The sequence below is a fragment of the Macaca mulatta genome, chromosome 11 (assembly GCF_049350105.2).
Source record: "Macaca mulatta isolate MMU2019108-1 chromosome 11, T2T-MMU8v2.0, whole genome shotgun sequence".
Taxonomy (NCBI): domain Eukaryota; kingdom Metazoa; phylum Chordata; class Mammalia; order Primates; family Cercopithecidae; genus Macaca; species Macaca mulatta.
Window position 1 is genome coordinate 119,397,529 of NC_133416.1, and position 12,341 is coordinate 119,409,869.

General features: G+C 54.8%; 1 protein-coding gene across 8 annotated transcripts in view; it reads right to left on the bottom strand.

Moving 5' to 3' along the window:
* HECTD4 (HECT domain E3 ubiquitin protein ligase 4) overlaps nt 1-12,341 on the bottom strand; it is a 228,744-nt gene that overhangs the window by 5,961 nt on the left and 210,442 nt on the right. For all 8 annotated transcript variants that reach the window (XM_028829925.2, XM_028829923.2, XM_028829924.2 and 5 more), the window contains exons 65-72: nt 11,906-12,012; nt 11,045-11,168; nt 6,828-7,018; nt 5,261-5,407; nt 4,473-4,592; nt 3,633-3,788; nt 1,945-2,048; nt 1,445-1,666 (exon numbers count right to left, since the gene is read on the bottom strand). In XM_028829925.2, coding sequence (XP_028685758.1) covers nt 1,445-1,666; nt 1,945-2,048; nt 3,633-3,788; nt 4,473-4,592; nt 5,261-5,407; nt 6,828-7,018; nt 11,045-11,168; nt 11,906-12,012 — 1,171 coding nt within the window. The remainder of the gene's footprint in view (nt 1-1,444; nt 1,667-1,944; nt 2,049-3,632; nt 3,789-4,472; nt 4,593-5,260; nt 5,408-6,827; nt 7,019-11,044; nt 11,169-11,905; nt 12,013-12,341) is intronic.

The following is a 12,341-nucleotide window of genomic DNA, read 5'->3' on the forward strand; positions in this document are numbered from 1 at the left end:
GTGAGACCCAAAGGAGACTGACTGCAGCTCGGGGACAGTGACAGGTGGACGGACATTCAGGTCTAAGTCTGGAGTCTCCTTAATAGCAGCCTCCCTACCCCTTCACTGCAGACGCTCCACTGATACAAGTCGAGAGCATTTCTTTCCAGTACACATCCCACAACACCATGTGGTTCTGCACCCCACACCCTCTGGGGCCCTGGCCATCCCTGCAGCCAGAAGCCACAGCTGGCCCGCAGGACCCCGCCTCGCATCCCCTGCAGCCCCAGCCTGCGCTGCACCCAGAGCCCCAGAAGGATTCCTTGGAAGAGTGCAGGAGACACATAAACCCTCAGTCCACTGTGGGTGTTCTCCTTCCACCCTTTAGACAATGCCTTGTCATGCCTGTTTCTACCGAGAAGCCACGGGCATCCGGGACTCTGGCTCTGCTATTGTCTTACAATGGCTGCCCTGAGTGACCCAGGGGGACAATGGCAGAGACCTGGCCAGGCAGTGCCTCAGTCGGCCATGGAGTATTCTGCCGGCGTACGCAGAAGCAGCTGGCACCTCCTTCACCTGAGGCCCAGGAGAGAGCAGCTTCTGCCAGGCCTCAGGCACGATGTTCACTCTCGTGGCCTTGAGGGGCGCCGGGTGGGACGTTGCCCTCCACACTCGGCCAGGATGGTTCTCTCAGCTGCAGGGCGTGTGGTGCTGGAGAGCCCAGAAGTCAGAGCAGGCAGCCCTGGGCTCCCGGTGGCTCTGCTCCCTGCCAGCTGTGAGGGCCTGGGCAAGTCACCTCCATTTGGCGAGCCTCACTTTCCTCCTGACCTTGTGATGATGGAATAAAGCCCTCCACCCTCCACCACGAAGGAGACAAGCCTGGACACTCCCCGAGGACAGGGTGAGTGCCCAGAGCCTGTCTGGCCCATGACAGGGCCTCAGTGACGGCCACTGAGTGAACAGAGGGACTGTGGACCCCATCCACCTCCAGGGGGGTGCTGAGCAACAGCACCATGCTCTCAAAACCTACGTGTGCCCTGGACAGGCAGGAAGGGCTCCATCCTGACGCCTCTCCCTTGGTTGACCTCAGGTGGTCCCAGGGTTGACTCCTGTGCTCTGAGGCCCTGAAACAACTCTTAACCTGCACCCCTACAGCCGTTCCCCTAGTGCCTGTTCACTCAGCTCCAGGAGCCCTTACCCATGGCCAGGTGACGAGCACCAATGTGGGAGGACCAGCAGGGCTGGTCATGTTACCTCCAATCTCTGCTGCCAGCAGGGAGGGAGGCCAGAGGCCTCTGTCCCTATGAAACAAGCCTTCCTGGCAGATGGCTCACACCCCTAAGGTCCTCTGGGGGATCCCAACCCAGCCTCAGCAGGCAGCTCGGGTCTGCATGGAGTCCTAAGCAAGGCGGCGGGGAGGCCCCGGGCGCTGCACGCCCCCGGAAGAACTGTGCCTTGTACTCACGCTCTCAAACTTCTTGACGTAATTGTAGGTGAGGATGTCCGCTTCCTGCAGGTCTTGCTCAGGGTCCAAGGGCTCGCCCACCAGCGTCTTCCAGAAGGAGGGCAGGAGGTCCAGGGGCAGCGGGACATCTGCCCGAATAGCAATGCCCAGCAGCTGCCCCAGGAAGTGCAGCAGCTGCTCCTCCCCGTAGGTGATGGGGCTCGGGGTCAGGATATACTTGCCCTGGAAGCGGAGGTGGGCATGAGGTGACCTGGGCATGGGCCTCTGTGCCCGCCAAGGAACATGTGTTTCAGGCCACCGCACCCTGTGGCAGGCAGGAGAGAAGTCACTGCAAGCTCCCAGAGCTTGCCCAGGCAGTGTGGCAAGGGCCTGTCCCCACAGATTGGGAAGGTTTCTGAAAAGGTTTAGTTTCGATGAGACACACACTGCCCCACCACCACCAGCCACTGCACTGGGACCTGAGCTTGGGGACGTGGAGCCTCCTCTCGGTCTCCGCCTACCTTGTTCTTATTGACAGCTGAGCTGGGGCACAGCAGCAGCAGCGACAGCGAGGAACTCTGCAGCTCCTTACACACCTGCCACAGGAAGTGGCGGAAAGAGCCGCCTGCAGGACAGACGAGAAACATGGGCACCTGGGGGCATCCCGGTGGGAGGTGGCACCGTTCCCTCCCTCTCACCTGCTGGCCAGAGCGGCTACTCTTTCCCTGGCCTGCCTGCCACTGTGGCGGGGTGGAAAGAAGCCACCTCAGGCCTAGGAGGCCTCAGGTCCAAGCCTGCTCTCCACTCACTAGTGGGGCCACCCAGTGATACCACAGAGGGCAAGATGTCCCCGAGGCTCGGTCACCTGTCTGTCAAATGGGAGAGTGACCGTACCTTCCCCAAAGGCCATTCGAGGATTCAGTGAGGTCACTGCAGGTCCCCACACAGGCAACCCTCACAGCTGCAAGCCTGCCTGAGTTGTGGACTTGTTTGGTCCACGTCTGTGCCCCTGGCCCAGGCTGAGGGCAGGACCACTTGTTTCACTCAGCACTGCCTCCCCCACTGCCCGGGCTCGCGTCTGTCCAATGAATGTGTAAGTGAATGGACAAATGTGTGAATGTGCAAAGGGCAACGGTCACTGCTCATCCTCTCCTGCCGCCATTCAAGATGGGCCTTTGGTTTCCTTGCAAATCTCTTCCTCTGGCCTTCCCTGTGTTCCCTATTGGTACCCTGAGGTCAGGGAGCTCTGAGCACAGCTGTGCCCACACCCTGCCTGGTCAGAGCCACGTGGAAGCCCAGTGTGGGGGCCCAGTGCAGGGGCAGATGTTGGGCCTGGCCCTCACCTCTGCTTCAAGGAGAAGCAGGAGTGTCCCGACTGCCGACACTTCGAAGGCCAGGGGCCTGGACCCTGGAACCCCAGTTGGCTGCCTGACCTTGGGAAGTGACTTGGCTTTGTGGAGTCCCAGTTTCCCTATGTGTAGGACGGGCCAGGGCTGGCACTCTGGGCAGGTTCACTGCTGTGGGGAGGATAAGGTGTCGTGCGTGAGTCTGGGCTGTCAGTGAACCAGAGCTGCTCTCAGAGAGGCCTAGGAGGCCTGCCCATAGGATGCCAGGGTCCTCTGTCTGGGAGGCAGCTGCATTCCCATGGGGGCAGATCAGAGGAAAGGGGAGAAGGAGCTGGGTGGGGGCTCCCTCCTGCCCGGACAGCCTTTCCCTCCAGGGTGCCCAGCTGTGGAGAAACTAGGTTTCTTCTGCATCTGCAGTGGAGACATTTCCTGAATGTCTGGGGCTAAGCATGAGAGGGTCACAAGGGAGCACTTGCTCAGCTGCCAGTCCTCATCCTTGCATAGTGCGATGGTGCCATCTTAACCAAGGGCTCCCCAACACCCTGCCTCTCATGGGGCACACACAAGCTTTCAGGCCTACCAACTCCTCAGCCAGGGCCCTTCCCGGGGAGGGGGCCAACCGGCAACGAGAAGGGCCCTGAGAACAAGTGCCATCCCCAAGCCCAGGAGGGACTGGCTGAGGCTTCCACACGGGGACGGTCTGGAGGACATGGGTGTGAGGCCACTCTGGGTGCAGACCAGGCTTCTGTAGCACAGGTGCTGAGGACGCAGCTTTTACTCTTAGGAATGGAGGTCCTGGGCAGCTGGGGCTAAGGCTGGACACCAAACACAGCTCCTTCAGCGGGGAGCCCACCACAACTTACTGGTGCCGTGGACCTCCTCCCCAGTGAAGCGGATGTTGAAGGCATATGTGGGGTCGCCACCACTGGCCAGCTTGACACAGAGCTGAGACGACGGCACTGAGGCCAGCTGCCTGGCAGCCTGACAGAAGTAGGAGTTTTCAGAAGCTCTGATTTCCCCTGGAAAGTGAGATGAGCTGATCAAAGCACCCCCCATGGCAGCCCTCTGCCCTCCCGTTGAGGACAGACCCCGGGCCTAGCAGGCCTGTGCCTGTCCCTGGACCCCTGCTCCCTCACTTGGCCCCCTGTGCCTTCTCTGCCCTTAGAACATCTTAGAGCCTTCTGTGCCTTAGCACTTGTGGCTCCCACCTCTGGAACCCGCCCTCCTGGGCCACCAGTGCTTGGACCCTTCTCATTTTCTAGAAGCTTCCCTCTGCCTCTCAGGGAGGTCCTTGCCCCCCAATTCCTCTCTCGTTTCCTCTGCGCATATCCCTTCTGTCTATACGCTGTGGCAGAGACTCTGGGGAGCCTCCCCAATGCCCTTCTCTCCCTTTCCTTTGATGCTGGAATCCCCATTTTTGGCAGTCGCACGGCTGATCAGAGCAAAGCCTGCCCCATCTGACCCCATGCAGCTGGGCAGGCCCCCGGAAGCCAAGCTCCTTCTGCTATGCCCCTTCCCCGAGCTCCTGAAGGGACCTTCCAGCAGGAAGCCACACACCAGGATGCTCCAGCAGAACGACAGAAGGAACTGCCGCACCAGCCCTGGACCCCCTTCTTCTAGAAGCTTCTTTTATGTTCCAGAAATCCACTAGTGTGTTTAGGCACTGCCATTTTGCATTTTTTGCCCTCTGCAGCCAACCTCACCTCCCACAATTTCCAGTGGGTCCAAGGTGATCTCAGGTGCCGCGTGGTCCGCTGTCCTCTGCACAGTGGCATTCAGCACTCGATTCATCACGGTCACTTTTGTGTCATAGAAGATCAGCCCTAAGGAGAGGAATGTGGGAGAGGCTTGGGTGGGGCTTTGTCTCTTCCTTCCCAGTCCCCCCAAGACTCTCTTTACGTCCCTGGGTGTGGCACTCTCAGGCCCCCTGGTGGCAGCAGAGCCGGGTCCTGACTGTGGAGGGTGGTGTGTCGCATCTACCCAGCTGCTAAGTGCATGTACCCTTTGTCATTCCCAGGAGACACCCAATTTCCAGAAACAATGCAAAGAAACTAGAGTTGCAAAATGGAATGTAGAAAATGATACCTATTTTTAATTTAAAAAAAGACAAAAAGCTTTGTGTGTGCACACGTGTCTGTCTGTATGTGAAGAGAAAAGTCTGGAAGGATAGATACTCATCTGTTAACAATGTCACTCTGGGATGTAGGGATGTGGAGGCCAGATAGTAAACAGAACTTCATATATTTCTAATTAATTTGAAAACCTTAAAAATAATTTTACTTTTCAGAGCATATGTTACTTTTATAATTAAAGTAACTTCCCTTGGGTGGACCTGTTGCTCCAGAGGAGCCCAGCCTGCTAGATGAAAGGTTTCGGGGGGAAGGCATCTTCCTGGGGGGCTGCCCAAGGACCCTGCCTGTGGATTCTGGCCCTGGCGTCTTGCAGGTCACCTCTCTCTTCCTGCAGGGCCAGGGCGGGTGCAGGCACTGACCTTTGGCCTCCTTCAACAGGGCGGCGATGCTATGGGTGTACATAGGGGTCTGGCGCAGCTCCACCAAGGGCAAGAAGAAGGTCTCCAGCGTGGTGTTGAGGGACTGCAGTAAGGCGAAGCGCAGGCGCAGGCTCTCGATGGGCACGTCTGCAGGGCGCAGGAGCAGTCAGGCTGAGATCTTGGCCAGATCGGCTGAGATGCCTGACTCACAGGCAACACAGGGGGTCCCTATCACTGGGAACAGGATTGGTGGATTTTTTACCTAGGACCCTGGAGACGCTGTCAGTGAGCGAGCGGCCCCTGATGTGCCTGTGCCTATGCCAAGCAGACACAAAGGGCGAGGCCCTGGCTGGCCAGATGGAGGTGCTGGCTCTTAAGGAGTCCAAGGCCCCCTCATCTACCTTCAGGGCCATGCCAGGGCTGTCCACTGTATTATTTTTTGACTTAATATTTTGAAATAATAATACAGGAGGTTGCAAAAATGGCACAGAGTCCCGTGTACATTTCACCCAGCGTCCCCCAATGGTGATGTCATATCAAAACCAGTAAACTGTGCTACTGGCACACTGCCCTTCAGTTCTTCACCCTTCACATTGCCACAGACGGAAGTCAGGGACAACCTCTTGCCCACCTTTACCTCCTTGGCACCCAGGAGAGAGCAAGGGCTCTGCACCTGTTGCTGATGAGGCAAGCGGCTGAGCACAGCCCCTGGTACGAGTGTAATGAGCTGCTCACCAACACCTTGTAAAGGGGGGACGTCTGGGAACTAACAATTTATATTTTGTGTGCAATCCTAGTTTTTTTATGGAGACGGGAGTTTTGCTCTTGTTGCCCAGGCTGGAGTGCAATGGCGTGATCTTGGCTCACTGCAACCTCCGCCTCCTGGGCTCAAGCGATTCTCCTGCCTCAGCCTCCCAAGTAGCTGGAATTACAGGCATGTGCCACCATGCCCGGCTAATTTTGTATTTTTAGTAGAGATGGGGTTTCTCCATGTTGGTCATGCTGGTCTTGAACTCCCGACCTCAGGTAATCTGCCCGCCTTGGCCTCTCAAAGTGCCGCAATTACAAGGCATGAGCCACTGCGCCCAGCCCAGAGAACAGCTTTCTCTCTTTTGAAAGACAGGGGCACCTGAATGGGACTTCCTGCAATCCTAGCTTTTAATAAAAACATGGTGTTCTCCATTATGAAGGCTAATGCCTCTACTGCAAGCTATCAGACTATAAATGCTTCTCACTCCCCATGGCAGCCCTGGCCTCAGTGGGGCCTCCAGGCAGTGGCCTGGGCATCCCCTGCAGCCATGCATTTCTGTATCTGCTCCCTGGCTTTGCTTTCATGGGCATCTAAAAAGGCCCCAGACTAATTAGGCCACAGTCCTGGCCCCCTGCCTTGCTCTCCCTGTTTCGTCAGCCCCCTCCTTCCTTGCGCACCTGGCGCGTAGCAGGTGTTCATGTTCTGAAGTGTTCGTTTGACGGGCGTCTAAATGAATCTAGCCCTTGTAAACGCCCCTTGTCAGGGGGCATGCCCGCATCAGGCAGCAGGGGAGGGGACAGGCCCAGGGCCACATACTCAGGAGACAGGCCACTCTGGGGTCCGCAGCATCCGCAGGGTCCAGGTACACCTCGTGGGGATGGAGCCGTGCGGGTGTGATGGCAAGGTGGCGGCACAGCTGGTTGATGTACTGCACGAGTGCCACGTCCATCTCCAGGGTCCACTTTCTTGAGGCCTTCTGTGCATGTCGGACATCGATGCAGGCGCACCTGGGGGTGGGAACAGGGGGAGAAGGGCAAAGTGAGGCGGGGTGCACTGGGATGACTGTTGAATTTCTCTTAGAGTCTTGTCCTCAGCTCCTGGAGCACATTGAGAAGACAGCCTCGCCTTCCAGGTTGTTACTTGGTGCCTGTACCGCTCCTCATGGGGAAAGCTCTTTCAAAAGAAGCAAGCCAAGCACGCTGGCGGGAGTGGGAACGCTGCAGCCTTCTGGGAGGCAGCACCAGGCACCCACCCGTGTCTCACTCCCGAGAGTTGGCAGCAGCGTGTGAGGGTGAAGGAGGAGCTCATAATAGCATCAGCTTGCAGTGTGTCACAAAACTTTCTTCTCCTTAGAGACAAAGTCTTGCTCTGTTGCCTGGGCTGGAGCACAGTGTGGTGATCATAGCTCACTGCAGCCTTGAACTCCTGGACTCAAGCAATTCTCCCACTACTCAGCCTCTCCAGTAGCTGGGACCACAAGTGCAAGCCACTACGCCTGCCTAATTTTAAAATTTTTATTTTTTTATTTTTATTTATTTTTTTTGAGACGGAGTCTTGCTCTGTCACCCAGGCTAGAGTGCAGTGGCCCAATCTCAGCTCACTGCAAGCTCTGCCTCCCGGGTTCATGCCATTCTCCTGCCTCAGTCTCCCAACTAGCTGGGACTACAGGCACACACTGACATGCCTGGCTAATTTTTTGTATTTTTAGTAGAGACGGGGTTTCACTGTGTTAGCCAGGATGGTCTCGATCTCCTGACCATGTGATCCGCCCACTTTGGTCTCCCAAAGTGCTGGGATTACAGGCATGAGCCAATGCGCCTGGTTGATTTTTACATTTTTTTGTAGAGATGGGGTCTCGTTGTGTTGCTCAGGCTGTTTCTGAAATCCTGGGCTCAAGCCATCCTCCCGCCTCAGCTCCCACAGTGCTAGGGTTACAGGAGTGAGCCACTGTGCCTGGCCAGTCATAAGAATTCAGTGACAGGATGCCTGTGAAGCAGTGCCCAGCACGTTCCAAATGCACAAGAATTGTCAGCTGCTGGTGTCACTGATGTCATTACTCTTTTCCCAGCAAGCCCATTCCAGAATTCACCTGTGGAGCTCTTAGAACAGATGGGCCACAGTGTGCTTCTGAGGGCACTGCTGCAGGGCTGTGTTACTGCAGCAACATCAGACACAACCCAACTGTCCATCGATAGGGGATTAGCTGAATTACACTGCACCTAACAACGCAACGCTAGGAAGCCAGGAAAATGATCAAGTGGAATAATATGGGATGATGTGGACAAATTTTTAAACAGCAGATTGCAGGCCAGTCGAGGTGGCTCATGCCTGTAATCCCAGCACTTTGGGACGCTGAGGCAGGCAGATTGCTTGAGGCCAGGAATTTGAGACCAGCCTGAGCAACAGTAAAACTCCATCTCTACAAAAAACCCCCCACAAAAATTAGCTGGTCATAGTGGCATGTGCCTGCAGTCCCAGCTACTGGAGAAAGCACCTTGAGTGGGCCACCTGTCATATTGGGAACATTACCCTGGGGACCAGGGGAAGGGGGCGGTATCAGGTGTCTCCTTCCTACAGGCCACCTCTGTCCAATCCAAAGAGTGCTCCAAGACAGACCTAAGCCTCTTTCAGAAGGGGTCCTCCATGGCTCTCTAGGCTGAATGATCCAAGCAGAAGCCTTTGGCTTCCCTTAGAAAAGTCCACGGTGAGGCAGGAAGGATGTGTCAGGGCATCATCACCGCCCCAGAGGGCCTCTATGAATGTGGCCTTTTATTGGGTATTTTTTTGTTTTTTTGAGACAGGGTGTCACTCTGTCACCCAGGCTGGAGTGCAGTGGCAGGATCTCAGCTCACTGAAGTCTTGGCCTCCCGGGCTCAAGTGATCTTCCCTCCTCAGCCCCCCAAGTAGCTGGGATTACAGGTGTGCATCACCACGCCCGGCTAATTTTTGTATTTTTAGTAGAGGGGGGTTTCACCATATTGGCCAGGCGGGTCTCAAACTCCTGACCTTGTGATCCGCCTGCCTCGGCCTCCCAAAGTGCTGGGATTACAGGTGTAAGCCACCACGCCCAGCCCAGTTTCTGATTTCTAAAACAAGTTCAGAAAACTTGTCCCTGCCACCATAATGCAAGATCCATTCAAGGACTGACTCTGAGCCTTTAATGATGGTACAAAAGGCTGGCAGCAAGCAGTAAAGCAGTTCTTAATTCTGAAAATGGATTTTTTAAAAAAGCATGTTTTGGTAGCCATTTTCTTTATCTTTTTTTTTTTGAGATGGAGTTTTGCTCTTGTTGCCCAGGCTGGACTGCAATAGCGCAATCTCAGCTCACTGCAACCTCCACCTCCCAGGTTCAAGTGATTCTCCTGCCTCAGCCTCTCAAGTAGCTGGGATGACAGGCACTCACCACCACACCCAGCTAATTTTTGTATTTTTAGTAGAGACGGGGTTTCACCATGTTGGTCAGGTTGGTCTTGAACTCCTGACCTCAGGTGATCCGCCCACCTTGGTCTCCCAAAGTGCTGGGATTACAGGTGTGAGCTACCTTGTCTGGCCTTTTTTTTTTTTTTTTAGACAGAGTGTGGCTCTTGTTGCCCAGGCTGGAGTGCAGTGGTGCAGTCTTGGCTCACTGTAACCCTTTGCCGCCTGGGTTCAAGCAATTCTCCTGCCTCAGCCTCCTGAGTAGCTGGGATTACAAGCGCCTGCCATCACACCCGGCTAATTTTTGTATTTTTAGTAGAGACGGGGTTTCATCATGTTGGCCAGGTTGGTCTTGAACTCCTGACCTCAGGTGATCCACCCGCCTCGGCCTCCCAAAGTGCTGGGATTACAGGCATGAGCCACCGCGCTCGGCCTTGGTAGCCATTTTCTTTTTCTTTTTTTGAGATGGAGTCTCAATCTGTCGCCCAGGCTGGAGTATGGTGGCGCGATCTCGGCTCACTGCAACCTCCGCCTCCTGGGTTCAAGCGATCGTCCTGCCTCAGCCTCCTAAGTAGCTGGGATTACAGGCATGTACCCCCTGCCCGGCTAATTTTCATATTTTTAGTAGAGACGGGGTTTCACCATATTGGCCAGGCTGGTCTCAAGCTCCTGACCTCGTGCTTCCCAGAGTGCTGGGATTACAGGTGTGAGGCACCGCGCCCGGCCTGGTAGCCATTCTCATTGATTGATGTCGGGTGCACTTGCTGTGGACAAGGCTGAGTAGGGGTGTGTGTGTGTGTGTGTATGTGCACACGCGTGTGAGCCAGAGGGAGGGCAGGGCAGGGTGATTTCTGGAGTGCCTGGGATTCACTTATAGCTAGAAAGGGGAAACTATATTTAGTCCTGGAGCCCTGGAGAGCTGTGGCCTAGCTGTGCCCCTGCCTGGGAAGGAGTGAGGGCAATGGGGACTCGAGGCAAAGTGTGACTCTGAGGACAAGGTTCTTTGGGGTAAGAAATTGTCTGTTATGGGACTGAACTGTGTCCTCCCAGTCCCCAAACAGATACATATGTTGAAGCCCTAATTCCCAGTGTGACTGTATTTGGAGACAGAGCCTTTAAAGAGGTGCTTGAGGTCATCAGAGTGGGTTCCTAATCCAACAGGACTGGGGTCCTTGTAAGAAGAGGAGATTAGGACACAGATAGGTACTGAGGGAAGACTTCATGTGGGGACCTTGAGAAGGTGGCAGTCTGGCAGCCAAGAAGAGCGGCCCCAGGAGAAACCAGCACTGCTGACACCTTGATCTGGGCCTTCCAGACTCCAGAACTGAGAGAGAACAAGTTTCTGTTGTTTAAGCCACCCAGGGTGTGGTGTCCTGTCACGGTAGCCCAAGCTGACCAGCACAGCCTCCAAGTCAGGAGTGTGGAGGAAAAGAACAGGTTTGTTTACAAGTGGGTTAGAAAATCCATTTAGCACTTAGGGAAAAACTCAGAAATTATGAAATAACTCAGAAAGCATTATCAACAGGAGAGATGGACCAGCTCCTCAGAAATTATGCTCTTGGCTGAAAACAATTTCTGTGCAAGGTGCCAACTGAGTTGAGGGGTAACCCTCTTACCTCTCAAAATGAAGATCATAACCACAGGACAAGATCGCCCTCCAGACACTGCGGATGTCTTGCTTGGCTCGGTCAACAACAAATTTGTGAAATCCTTCCAGCGTCAGGTATTTTTCCTCAGGGACTGGTGGAAAGGGTCCAGTGTGAGGAATCTGGTGAGACCTGAGCACGTCGCACGCCTCCAATGTGCTCTGCTCTCACCACAGCCTCTCCCTTAAGGCACAACCCACCTAATTCCCCTCTCCCTCCCGTAACTCTGGGAATTGTCATTTGCCATCACAACCCATTGCGCACAGGACACTCATAAGCCCTCATGTGCCCAGGCCCCCAAGGGCTCTGTCTCCCTCAACAGGCTGCAGTTTCCCACGTCCCCTCTTTCTATGAATCTCTAAAACATCCCCGACTGACAAAGCAATTTTCCAGACAACAAGAATTGCTTTCTCTAATGCTGCCTGGGCCTTTCTGGAGGCTTGCGTTCTACTGCCCCAGCACGGGCTGCTAGCTTAGGCCGTGCCTTCTAGAAGAAAGTGTCCATGCAGATTTCCCAATTTTCACTTTTTGGTCACAATCATCTATTCTTCATCCTGGGCGTGTGGTGTTTCTGGAACTGCTATTTTACCTCCTCAAGTTCACGGTCATCAAAGATGGCATCGAGGGGCGATCCCTGGCCAGGAATATTTCCCAGAATCTCTGGAAATGCTGCCCTGCCTGATACCCCAGGGAACCCAGAGCCCAGAGCAGAGGCCATCTCAGTAGGAGAGTGGCCAGTCGGGAAAAGCAGAGGCCTGCTCCGGGGGGGCTGCCCAGTCTCCAGGATGGAAACAGGTCCCAGCCCACTCCAGGCCCCATCTGCTCATTCACCTTCTTGTTTTTTGGTAGGGGACTTTTCTGGGTCCTTTTCATCTGGTTTGCTCTTTTCTGGTGACTTTGGCTTCACAGTTGGCTTCTTCTCACTTAAGGCAGTCCTGCTGTAGACCAAAGCACTGGAATTAGACTAATGCACGTTCACACCTCCCCCCGATAGGAAATACACAGCCTCGTACAGTCATTCATTCCTGCCCCCTCCTCCAACTTAGGGCTTAGGGCTCAGACAGGGCTAGTTTCAAGATCGCCTTTGCTCTGAGTGAGAAAAGTTTACTGAGCAAATTACAAGGACAAATCCGTGCCTTAAAATGTGAAAAATCTTGCAGAGACTCTTTTCAGACCCTCTTTCTACATATTTTAGAGCTACATTGTTCTATAAGGTAGCTGCTAGCCAGATGTAGCTACCTAAAGTTAATTAAAATGAAATATGATC